Source organism: Phoenix dactylifera, chromosome 3 (genome assembly GCF_009389715.1).
Source record: "Phoenix dactylifera cultivar Barhee BC4 chromosome 3, palm_55x_up_171113_PBpolish2nd_filt_p, whole genome shotgun sequence".
Classification (NCBI taxonomy): Eukaryota; Viridiplantae; Streptophyta; class Magnoliopsida; order Arecales; family Arecaceae; genus Phoenix; species Phoenix dactylifera.
This window is the reverse complement of record NC_052394.1, coordinates 13,364,832-13,378,310: the sequence shown is the minus strand read 5'-3', so window position 1 is coordinate 13,378,310 and position 13,479 is coordinate 13,364,832. Positions and strand designations below refer to the sequence as shown.

Genomic DNA, 13,479 nt, shown 5'->3' with positions numbered 1-13,479 from the left:
TCATTGCCTATGTTGATTAGAGGATACTGCAATACGGCCTGTTTGAGTTAACTACAGGTTGATCGTGGTATTTGAGATTGGATTTGAATAGATTTGAACCTTGAGCTTAGCAAGGATCTAGGACTTAAGCGACGAAGAATATGTGAGCACCCATGTGGGCATATGTTTTGTTCCACATCGGCTATGGGCCAATTTTGGATACTTATATAGGGCTAAGGAATGCAAAAAATATCTTTCGGCTAGCTTTTTTAATTAGAGTTCTGGATTGTTACAAATGATATCAAGCGGATCCATTTTATGGTCTATATGGACTAGGGGACACCACAACGCGACTCTATTATAGCCAAACATGAGCCGATCATGATGTCTGTAATTAGATTTGAGCAAATTTATATTTTTAGCTAGTGATCGCGTCATGTACGAACCACAAACCTTTTAACCTTTAACGGCACTATACTAGGAACCAGAAAGATTTGAGGAGCATTGCATCTAGACATAAAAAACCAATATAAAGTTCGGTCTAGATCATTGCATCTTGACGAAGTGGCTGGAAACTAATTAATTTCCAAGAGAGGACGGCCCCACATTTTAGGTTCGCAGAGAACCCACCACCTAGCTTAACTTTGAGAGTTAAAAGACTTTATTTAAGAGCGAACGCCCTGCAGCGCAGCAAGGCTACAAAAGGGGTAAACTCTTAGTTTTAACACCCAAAACTGCCCAGTATATTGTCTTACTCTTATTCGATTCAGCCAGAAAATGATCTAAGCTCGAACGTGTACTAAGACTTGGCTCATAAACAAGCCGATCGAGTTTGAACATCTTGAGCACGCAATATTGAATAAAAACTTACATTGGTTTGACAAGAAGCTTGTCCAAGCTCGTTTTGAAACAATAAATAAGCCAAACTTGAGCATACTCTATATGAAGCTTTGCTTGAGCGCACATTGAGCTCAACTATTATCCTTAATTATCATGCGTATCGTAGGCCAGTTTTAAGCAGCCTGCTACTAGACTTTGCTCAACTGGTTTGCACTCCTAATAACTAGCTATGTTTTCTTCCCAAACCACTGACCTTGATGAACCGAACAGGCTGATAGCAGGGACTTCACGCTATCCGCCTTCCATACTCAAGTTGTAAAAACTTGTTGCAGCCAGGCCTGCAAAGGATTCAGACTGATTAGATTTCAATTGCTATCGCAAACCATGTAATCATGTTTTAAGATCTATCACGTGCTCACTATAGCAACCTTATCATGCGCTCTTGGTGTGGTCCCTTCTTATGTGGGACCCACGTCATTTGAATTTTTAAAAAAAAGGATAAGAAAGAAACCGCCAGCTTGGGTGAGGTGATCGCAAAGAAACCGGGAATCTGGGTTCTACGAAAGAGGGAGAAAGAAAAGAAAAATAGAGAAGAAGAAAAAGAAAAAGTGCTACTTTGTTGGACAATTGGATGGTTGATTTTATTTAGATCTGGCTAAAATTTTAGTATATTATTTCCGACATTGAAAGTTATAGATTGAATGGTTTGGATGTGGTGAGATTCATCCTCTATTTTACTATTTATTATTAAAATCCATCTTATTGATGATGAATGTTTTTTTATTGTGGAAGCTAATATTAAATTTTGTTGATGTTTGTGCAGTGATGGATGATGATAACATTAGAAAAGATGTACAAGAAGATGATGGTAACACAATTGATAAGCTCACACCTGTCAATGATGTGCCAGATGAGTATATTAATTAGCAAGACCCTCCAGAACCACCAATTGAGCTTCAGTTGAGAAAATCTACTAGAGAGCACCAAACTTCTCAGAGATATTTTGCTCATGAGTATGTGATGATTATTAATGGGAGAGAACCAGAATGCTACCAAGAGTTTTTAAATCATAAACAAAAAAGAAAGTGGTTAAAAGCTATGTAGGAGGAGATAAAATCTTTGCATGAGAACCGCACATTTGAGTTGATGGAACTACCTAAGGGTAAGAAAGCATTCAAGATGAAGACCGAAGAGAAGAGCTCACAATTAAGGTACAAGGCACGGTTGGTTATAAAATTTTAGTCAGAAAAAGGGTAGACATTGAAGAAATTTTCTCACTTGTGGTCAAGATGTCTTCAGTCCGAGTTATTCTTGGTTTATCTGCAAGCATGAATTTGAAGATTGAACAATTTGACGTAAAAAATGCCTTTCTCTATGGTGATTTAGAGAAAGAAATTTACATGGAGCAGCGAGAAGGGTTCATAGTTAAAGGCAAAGAGTATCTCGTGTGTAGATTAAATAAAAGTTTTTATGAAAAATTTATATGGAGCAGCAAGAACGGTTCATAGTTAAAGCCAAAGAGCATCTTGTGTGCAGATTAAAAAAGAGTTTGTATGGGCTCAAACAGGCATCTCAGCAATGGTATAAAAAGTTTGATTTATTTATGATGGACCATGGGTATAGTAAAATCGCTTCTGATCATTGTGTGTTAATTATAAAGAGATCTTTAGCAAAAAAGAGATTCTCTAATGAAGATTTATTATTCTCTTGCTTTATGTGGATGACATGTTGATTGTTGCCCATGATGCTAAGAATATTGAAAGCTTGAAAAGAAAGTTAAATAAGTTTTTTATCATGAAGGATTTGGGGCCAGCTAAACAAATTCTTGGCATGAGAATTACTCAGATAGGAAGAAAAAAAGATTTGGTTATCTCAAGAGAGATATATCAAAAAAGTATTAGAAAGATTCAAAATGAGCAAGTCCAAACTAGCTTGTTCTCTACTTGCAGATCACTTCAAGTTAAGTTACAAGCAGTATCCTACAAGTTAGAAAGATAAAGAAAAAATGAAAAAGATTCCTTATACATCCGCAGTTGGCAGTTTGATGTATGCTTTGGTTTGCACAAGGCCGAATATTGCTCATGCAATTGGGGTTGTAAGTCGGTTTTATTTCTAATCCTGGTAAGAAGTATTGGACAACTGTTAAATGAATTCTCAAGTATCTCATAGGCACTTTTAGAGTCTGTTTATGTTTTGGTAATGGTAAACCTGTGTTAGATGGTTACACAGATGCATATATTATATAGATTCTAGAAAGTCTACATTAGGGTACTTGATAATTTTTTCAGGGGGAGCAATGTCATGGCAATTTAAGCTACAAAAGTGTATCGCTTTGTCTACTACAGAGGCCGAGTATATTGCAGTTACAGAAGCTTGTAAAGAATTTTTGTGAATAAAAAATTTTCTAGAAGAGTTGGGCCACATGCAAGAGAAATATATACTTTATTGTGACAGTCAAAATGCCATCCAACATTTCATTCGAGATCCAAACACATTATTGTGAGATATCATTGGGTTCGGGATGCTTTGGAAATGAAGTTACTGTGTCTTGAAAAAAATTATACTGACGATAATGGGTCAGATATGACGACTAAAACTTTGCCCATGAAAAAAATTATTGCTTGTAGAGAGAAAGCAGGCATAGTGGAACCCCTCATATGAGTTGAGAGGCAGAGATTTATTGGTGCGGTCCCTCCTCATTTAGGACCCACCTCATTTGAATTAAAAAAAAAGGATAAGAAGAAAACTGTCGGCTTATTAGTGATGAATGTTCTTATTGTGGAAGCCAAGATTAAATTTTGTTGATATTTGTGCAGCCTTTAATTCAATTAGAGAGGATTTAATGTAATTCCATAGAATAGTGGAAGTTTCTGGTTGGACTAGGTTTCATAGTTTTTTTTTCACACTGAAGGATTTTTTATGTTCAAAAAATTGTGTTACCTTTTGTGTGTGGATTGCTTGATTATTTTGCCTGTTAATTGTTTGAGTAGATTGCAGAGATTATTATTGTTTAGTGTGTGATATCCTATTTAATTACATCAAGAGAGAAAATAAATTTACGGCATCATTATTTCTTTCTTGATGACATTTTTCTCAACACATTCCTGTATGCCAAGGACAATCTTGGCTGCATGGCTGCAAACTGGTTGCAGAGGTTTTGCAGTAAGATGGAGCACGGATGATCTGCTGCATGTTTCCTGCCTACCTTTGCTAAATAAAAATAGTAAAGTGGTCATTTTGTCGTTGCAGCCAATATACTTAGTAAGCAAGCGATCAAGAAATGGATCCCACATCAAATGCACTTATGTAGGTGGAAATCTCATGCGTGCGGGCCTTCCTTGCAGCATGCTCTCTCGTAGCAGCCACTATGGTATCCCCTTTCAATTGTTCAAAAAGGTTTTGTATATCTCATTGATTCTGTGGACCAAAAAGGTGGCGGGCCAAGAAGCTATGATGTCGACTTCACTTAATAGGGCTTCAAAACTAGTCCCATCGCATCTATAAATACTCCTTTAACCAGCACCATGTGTTCCCTAGAAGATACAAATTAAGCACTGGTCCAAAGATGTCTCCACCAGCAGACTCCAAAGCTAATTCAGTTGTGATCCCCATTGCCGAAGATGAAACACCTCCCCACGATGAGCAAAAGCAGCAGCCCGAGCAACGGCAGGACTATTCCTTCGTTAGTTTGCTTCACTCTCTTCTTCCTCTCCTTCCACAAGTAAACGCTCGATGGCTGATACACGGCGCCAAGGTTGGATTAGCCCTGGTCCTGGTCTCGCTCCTCTACATGCTTGAGGTCGTCCATGATCGGCTCGGCGACAATTCGATGTGGGCGGTCATGACTGTAGTCGTCGTCTTTGAGTTCACAGCAGGTAAACTGGCCAAAGAAATCTGTAGCCTTCTAGGAAGAGCATTATCATTTGGTATCATACATATGGTTCATACTGAAATCTTGTCATTTACGATGACAAATTATAGCTCTATGAGATTTTCGCACCGAGATGGATTTTGATGGTAACATATATATATGTTTGCATAAAACCTCAAACAAACAAATGAATAAAAGAGCACATATAAAACCCGTCCTCTATCTATTCTCTTTTGCTTTCACTACTTGGAAAGCGAAAAAAGTCTTGCTACCAAAACTTGTAAAACAATTGCAAGAATAATAAGTTGGCATCGAATCTACTGCTTAGTCTAGTTGATTTGTTACTCGTTGAACATTACTGCCAACAAAAACAAGAAATGAGAACATCACCAAAAGATCCTAGCTAATGTTTGATCGAGTAGGATGCATGTTCAGTGGCTTTGAACTTTGATATGCCATCCACGTCATGAAGACCCCATGCTTGCGGCATGCAAGTGTATTTGGTGGAAACTTTTATTCTTGCTGGCTAGTGGGGCTAAAATGCATCGCCCTTGCCATCACTACCATCTATCAATTTCAGCCAAACATGTACCGCTGTCGTTAAGATTTTGTACAAGGGTCGGAGAGGAATTGAGGCTATCCAGCATCATCAGACAATAACGTTCCTTGCTGTGAATCATTCATGATCCCAACTTAGACCTAGATGACAACAATCCCAAAATAAGATAGTGGAGGTCACTACATATTGACACCAAAGAACCTGATACTGGAATCATGAATATGTTAGGTTCCTTTTTTTTTTTTTTTTTGAGAAAGAGAGTTTTCTAATTCATTATGTTCTGTCATCATTCTGATAATGCCAACCTAACTTTATTCTTGCCTCTATCACTGTCCTCTCCTGCACCCTTCGAGCAAAACACTGTCCTTTCTCCTCTGGGTAAAAAGGTTCTTATTAATTTATTACTAGAAAGTAGAAAAAATAAGTTTAGTGTGCAATGGAAGGTGGACTTCAGAATTCGTGTTTGATAGTTGACGTGGGTTGAAGCAGTCCGCTAGTGCATTTGAGGTTGAAGTGATCCTAACCCACTTATATATGAATCCCAGTCAGCTGTGGTTGCACTAGTTCCTGCAGCAGAGAAAAGGTTTCCACTACACAGTAGAACCAGACCTTGTCACTCCTCAATTTTATGCCTACCATGAGCTCTTGTCTCGATAAAATGATAGCGAGGGCTGAAAGAAGCATTTCATTTAGTAGAAAGACATTATCCTTTTTCCAGCTCTCTCCTAATATTGCTAAATGTTCCTTCAAATATGGATCGATGTATGATGTTCAGTAGCTATGCAGCAGGGTGGGGGGATGCATGGTGCTCAGTGCTCACCTTTGGCTCATTTGGTTTAATTAATGCTGCTCCTGAACAATGATTATAACAAATTTATCCATTAATTAGAAATAAAAATTCAATCTAAGATTGAACAATTTTTGGCGATTAATAATACTTTTTGCACCATGGCTAAAAGCATTGTATTCATAGTGTTGGTGCAATATTAATTTCTAATCTAACCAAAGGATTACATTTTTTTTTCAGGTGCGACCATTGGTAAGGGAATTAATCGTGGGATAGGCACTACCCTAGGAGGAGGGCTTGGCTCTTTGGTGGCTCTTTTGGCTCAAGAGATTGGTGGAATTGGCAAACCTATGGTCATCGGGATCTCCGTATTCATCTTCTGTATGCAACCTCTTTCTTGAATTTTTGAAAGACCTCATATTCATATCATTTACAAACCTTTATATGATGTCATTTCAAAGCATATGTCTAAGCATTTGAGATCTATATGAATCACAGCCTTGTCTTCATGTTTCAGGTGGAATGGCCACATATTCTCGGATGATTCCTAGCTTTAAGAAGAAGTATGACTATGGGGCATTGATTTTTATCCTTACATTCAGTTTGATTGCTGTTACTGGAATTAGAGGCGATCAAATCCTTAAAATAGCAAGCGACCGGCTTTCGTCGATATGCATGGGCTTTGCCATATGCATAGTCATAGGCTTATTCATCTTTCCCATTTGGGCTGGTGATGAGCTCCATAATTCATTGGCATCCAAGTTTGATAAGCTTGCATGCTCAATAGAAGGTTTGTCACCAGACTCTGACCTGTTAACAGGACTTACCTAAAAAATAATCACATTATGAAGCATGGTTATTTCATTATCATCACATACAAAAACTGTGTGCAAAAAAAAACTTCAGCAATCAATATCTAATTGTTTGAGAATCAGTACTAATGTTTAAATTTTTTTAAAATACTGGTTTTTCTTTAAGATTCTCCATTTTTTAACATTCCAAGTAGATCGATATAGAATTTTTTTGTTTCGTCATTTGGTCTGCAATTTTTTTGCTCTTCTTCAGTTTATGTTGCATCAAGATTTTGCATTGTGAAGAAAGAAATACTATTTTAAAATTTATTCCCTGATTATAGATTTATTATTTTAATGTAGAGTGCTTGGAGGATAACATAAAACCCTTGGATGAGAAAAAGGGGACTCAACTGGCCAATCCTCACAGTAGTTGCATAGCAGTTCTATCCACCAAGTCTAGTGATGAGACTTTGGTAAGCAACTTCTAACCATTGACTATTACAGTAATCCCCTAGTCTTTTCCCATAATGTTTCTCCGCTACAATCATCTTTTATGTTTTGATCGAAAAGTGTTTGATAATCGAAGTCACGACAACAAATAAGGATCATAAAGCATGCACCGAAACATTTCTCCAACTCTAAATTGCGATAGTTTTATCTTGTTTTAGGCCAATTTTGCAAAATGGGAACCATGGCACGGGCGGTTTGGATTCTACTATCCTTGGAACAAGTACCTACAAATTGGGGAGTTGCTGCGGGAATTGGCAGCTTATATCCTATCACTAAGAGGATGTCTACGATCTAAACAACAAGTAAGAAGTTATATAGTTTTACTTCATTCATATTTAGTAGACCAATTGATGTAATTCTATCATCCGTTTTCAAGTAAACTACCTATTCATGGGTCACCTAAATCTTACATGAAGAATAAATGCTAGTGTGACTTACTAATCTCATTTTTGGTGTTAGCCTTTAAAATCATGTGCGATGATGGACATCGGAGATTATTACAAAGCGACGTGTGTACTGCTTGCAAGCACATTGAGAGAACTTGGGCACAACATCTACGATATGAAGCGGAGTCAGCAAAGGGACTCAATCTTAGCAAAATTTGAGATGACAAGGTCGGAATTATGCTCAACTGTGCTGGTGTCAAAGCTAGCAAATCTTATGAACCGAAGTGGCAGTATGGGTGGTGGAATTTCAAGCACAAGCATTTTGTTTCTGTTGTTGGAGATTACTGACAAGATAGAGGAAATTGTTAAAGAAGCAGATGAATTAGAAAAACTTGCATGTTTTTCTCACACATAACTCATATATTGTATAAGGGGAGTTAATTTTGAATTACATGAGTCCATGATACCCAAGGTTTAATATAGTTATCATCCAAACATAAACGAGACCGGGTGCCAGTAAAAGTATATTGGTATGACGACTTTTTGTTGTTCCAAGTATATGATGAACTTTTAAGGATCAACGAGCTTCACATTTACAAAAACTACTCTATAATAAACTTGTAACATGATAATTAATAAAATCCACATATAATGTGTATTTTTTTTTCTCCTCCCTTCCTCCCTCCCTCTCTCTCTCTCTCTCTCTCTCTCTCTCTCTGTCTCTCTCCATTTTTTGTTTTCAAGAAAACCAGTGCATACCTAGATGAGAATGTTTTATGGACCCCGAGACCACAGCTGATTATTTTTCCAGCTGAAGTCAAGAATACATGGAGACCCACAAAAATGACTCGGAAAAAGTCACTCAGCTGCCTTTTTGAGTTACTAAAGCATTTTGATATAGAAAGAAAGGAAGAGTAATTGGAAGCATAAATTTGCTCAAGCGCAGGGGATAAAAAAAGGTGGAGGGGAGGGGCTGCTGGTATGGAAGAGTGACAAGCCCGAAGCAGGCACTTTAGGGAATTTCTTCTGCTTCTTCTTCTTCTTATTATTATTATTATTATCATTATTATTATTATTATTGTTATTGTTATTGTTATTATTATTATTATTGTTATTGCGGACACACTTACCCTCTCGTCTTCTTAAAAAGAAAAAAAGAAGAGGGGAAAAAATCTTCCTCCTTTCCTTGCAAGAATATAAATATAATAATTTTTTTGCTCCGTATGAGTACTCAAAATTTTTTCGGCGAATAACCGATGTGGAATTAAATATACGCTCACACATGGATCATCATAATAATTAGATCGTACAGAGGCATCTTAAATATTGCAGTTAAATGGTGCATGATAGGAGGCTAATGAAATTAGTAAAGGGCTTCAGAATGATGATACTATAATGAAAACCAGACGCACGTCTGAGACAGATAACATGCTAATAAATCAAGCCTGTGGGGTGGTTTTGTTGGTCCTTGCTTAGCTCCTGTAAAAAAGATAACATGTTAACTAAACTGGTACATGACTAATAAATTGACAAGTATGTAAAGATGAACAAGGGTCTAGGAGATCAAGATCTAGGGACAAGTGGTTTTATGTTTGATGATTAGTTCATGAACTACTGGACAATCATTGAAAGCAGAAACAAGCTTTATTGATAAGTAACAATTAAAGTTCATCTATTTTAATAATATTTCTTTTGGATGTGGTGAAACTACAACATTCACCAAGAGTGTAGGTTAGAGGTGTATAATATTATATGGTCATATTAAGCCTAAACCAGTGATATACTGCACTCAAATCATGGCAGGCTGTCGCATAGACTACTCTTGAATCATGCTATACTTGTGCATAATTATGCTAACCCTTGTTCTCTGAATCGAACTGCACAATTTCAGACACTATGGACTGAATACTCAGGCAAACCATATGCCCATAATTGAATAAAGCTAAATCATGTACATTTCATGCTGAAACTATCATTGTCTACATCACAAGCAATGTTTTTTGATCGAAATATCCAAACTCACCCACAAAGAATAGGGTTGCCGAGTTTCACTGCAACCCTCAAAATGTTTGTAAATATTTTAAGGGGGTAATTAATTCCCCACCCTCCAAAAGACCCCGCTATAACAAAAAGTCCCGGTTGACCAGTCTTAAAATTTTCCATCCAATATCTTTACCAAGTTTAATTTCCGGTCCTTGAGCCCCTTTTATTTTTTTAAAAAAGGCCAAAAATGCCCCTGCCCTCCTCATCTCCCATTCCCAGAAGGAGAAGAAAAAGACCCCCCACCGCCGACCACGGCCCGCCGCCGCCCGAGCTTCCTCCTGCGGCCGCCGCCGGTCCCGGCTCGCCTCCTCCCGAGCCCCCTCCTGCGACCCCGCCCCCTCCCGAGCTCCCTCCTGCAGCCCCGCTCCCTCCCACGGCCCCGCCCCCTCCCGAGCTCCCTCCTGCAGCCCCGCTCCCTCCCACGGCCCCGCCCCCTCCCAAGCCCTCTCCCGCGGCCGCGCCGCTAGGATTGGCCCCGCCCCTGCCCCTTACGAGCCCCCTCCTGCGGCCGTCGCCGGCCGCAACCCGCCCTCCTCCCACGTCCGCCACGGCCCGGCCCCTTTCCGAAGTCGCCGGCCTAGCGGGGGGAGAGGTGTTCTCCTCTGGCCAGCCGCGGCTGCCGCCGCCGGCGACCTCGCCTCCCGCGGCCCCCTCCTGCGGCCGCTGCGCCCCGGCCCCCCTTCCGGCGTCGTCGGCTCGCGGGAGGAGAAGAAAGAAGAAAGAAGAAGAAGGGAAGAAGAGAAGAAAAAAAAAAAAAAGAAAAAAAAAGAAGAAAAGGAAAGAAAAGGAAAGAAAAAGAAGAAAAGAAAAGAAAAAAGAAAAGAAAAAAAGAAAGAAAAGAAAAATAAATAAATAAATAAATGCATCAATATATATATATATATATGAATGAACAAATAAATAAATAAATAATATATTTTAATGAAATAAAATAATTATAAATAAATAAAGCTGCTGCGGCTGGACCCCCTCCGCGGCCGCCACGGCCCGGCCCCCTTTTGGCGCCACCGGCCTCACGGGAGGAAAATATAGAAGAAAAAAAGAAAAAAGAAGAAAAGGAAAGAAAAAAGAAGAAGAAAAGGAAAGAAAAAGAAGAAAATTAAAAAATAAAAAGAAAGAAAGAAAAAAAATAAATAGATAAATAAATCCATAAATAAATAAATACATATATATATATGTGATGAACGAATAAATAAATAAATAAATAAATAATATATTGTAATAAATAATAAATAAATAAATAAAGTGGCTGCGTGTCACGACCCCCGCCCCGTTCCCGGCGGGCCGCCGCGACGGTCCTAGGGTGCGGGTAGGCATAAGGCCACCAGCCACCACGTAGAACCCTACTACCTATCAATCATCAATAAATCTTGAAAAATTTGGCATGATACATGCACAAAATGATCACTTTTTCTATAGTGACCTGTCGGGATTATCTCAATACATACAACAACACTACCTGTCAGAGCAGCAATCACATAATCTGTCACATAATGAACTTGGACAATATATATCAATACATTATCTCAGGCATATAACTAATATGTATAAAAATCTGGTTCCAATTCCATCCATGGTCAAACCCATATCCACAACAGGATCTATGACTGTAACTATACACTATATACAATAGAAGGTTTATAATACACCAAAAGGGTATAAACCTCTATCTACATTATACTATACTATACTATGGAGCGGCACAGCTAGCAGGCAACCACTAATCCTGCTCTTCTCTATACAATACCTGCCCTGCAATCAAAAACACCAAACTGGGGAGTGAGTATATAAATACTCAGTGAGTGGAGTAGAGAGTACTATGCACATGAGACAGAATATAATCATGGCTCGAGATGAAATCTCAAGATCAATAACAAGATGAACATGAACTCAACATAAAGAATATGGAGTAAATCATCAATATCACCACAATCAATATCAACTCATCTGAAGCATATATGGAATAATCAAGTCAACATATATGCTACTCATGAATATGTTCAACAGGTCATAGTACTGAATCATATAAATCAGGTGTCAATAGGCTGAATCATCAACAAGACAGCTATCGGGAGGTGGGTTTTACGCCCCAGGCGAACCAGCAACAACTCCCTACTGCCATATGCATACATCGAATATGACACCACACCAATATGTAAATCATCACTAGACAGCTGTCGGAAGGTGGGTTTTACGCCCCAGGCGAACCAGCAACAACTCCCTACTGTCACATGCATATGCAGGATAAGACACCATACTGATAACATAAATGCTAGACAGCTATCGGGAGGTGGGTTTTACGCCCCAGGCGAACCAGCAACAACTCCCTACTGTCACATGCATATGCAGGATAAGACACCACACTGATCATATAAATGCTGGCCAGTATCCAGAACAGAAATCCATCTCACATCTACATACTAAACGGCACCTCGCGGGAATTCTACATCCGCGGAAAGCCATACTGCACCTCGCGGGGTCTTACTATGCCCGGCGGCAAGCAGAATATAAGTCGTAGGACCGGCCGATCCTACGCCTAGGGCCGTGTCCCCCCCCTAGGAAGGGACTGGGCTCCGCCCACCCAGAAGGCTACTATGTGCACAAAGGCCGATGTTCAACCCCCATCGACTATAGGTGTCCTGCAGATACTGCCAAGCCATGCATAAATGCCATAATGCACCCTCCCAATACTCTACTAAAAAGGAGTATAATCAAGATTACCACTCACTCGATCATGACCCAATCATAAACTAACATTAGGGTTGGGAGTGAGAAATCACGGGAGTACAATGCAACTCAATATACCATGAGAAGGGTTGTACAAGTCTTTGAAATAGAGGAAATGAAATCAATTTACAAAAGAAATCATTTCACAATTCAGATCCAATTTCATTACTCATAAAGGAGTATAATCAAGCTACGACTCACAAGTCTTTAAAATAGAGGAAATGAAATCAATTTACAAAAGAAATCATTTCATAATTCGGAATCAATTTGATTACTCATCAACCCCTCGTAATTTCTCTCAATGTTCCCTCAAATGCGTGCACAAGATAATCAAGTATGGAGAAACAAAATTATAGAGGAATCTACTACAATATCAATCAATATGCTCAAGTGGAATCAATTCACACTTGGCGACATTCATGAAAATGAATTAAGGATGCTCATGGTGCAAAGTACATGACTCCCACTCACCTGTCAATCTGGCACAGCCCTGATACGCCTCCAAAAATCTACAGCTGGCAGTGGGGAACTTCTTCCTCTTGTTTCCTAGCTTCTTGCCCAACTGTGACATGCATTTACAATACATTTAGTCTTGTATCAAGGGCTATAATCTACGTGCCAATTATAATATAGGGAACTTTAATTGATTCAACTCCCCCGTTTCCTAAATCTTTTCTTTTCTTTCTCTTTTTCTTTTTCTATTAATTAACTCATCATTTATGTGTATTAGGGACTCCCTTGCACGAGTACAAGGTCTCCCTTAGCCTAATCTAGGCTTAATACCCTATTATGGCATGAAATCCCTTATTTTCCACCCGGATGAACAGTAACCCGAACTGACAGTGGGTTACTTCATCCCGGTTTTGATCCACTTTCAGGACTCCAAATTTGATGAAATTTTTACCTAACATTCTACACTCACAGAGGATTCCAAAGAGATAACATGCATCATCATCGGAGGCCGTTTGACCCCCTAAATAATT

At 39.0% G+C, this 13,479-nt stretch overlaps 1 protein-coding gene across 1 annotated transcript; it reads left to right on the top strand.

The window, feature by feature from the left end:
• Positions 1–4,379: 4,379 nt before the first annotated feature.
• On the top strand, positions 4,380–8,262 carry LOC103708037 (aluminum-activated malate transporter 2-like). Its single transcript, XM_026805000.2, has 6 exons — positions 4,380–4,694; positions 6,277–6,417; positions 6,554–6,826; positions 7,191–7,303; positions 7,499–7,642; positions 7,800–8,262. The coding sequence occupies exons 1-6, from the start codon at positions 4,385–4,387 to the stop codon at positions 8,139–8,141; spliced, it is 1,323 nt and encodes a 440-aa protein (XP_026660801.2). The 5' UTR covers positions 4,380–4,384; the 3' UTR covers positions 8,142–8,262.
• The last annotated feature ends 5,217 nt before the right edge of the window (positions 8,263–13,479 follow it).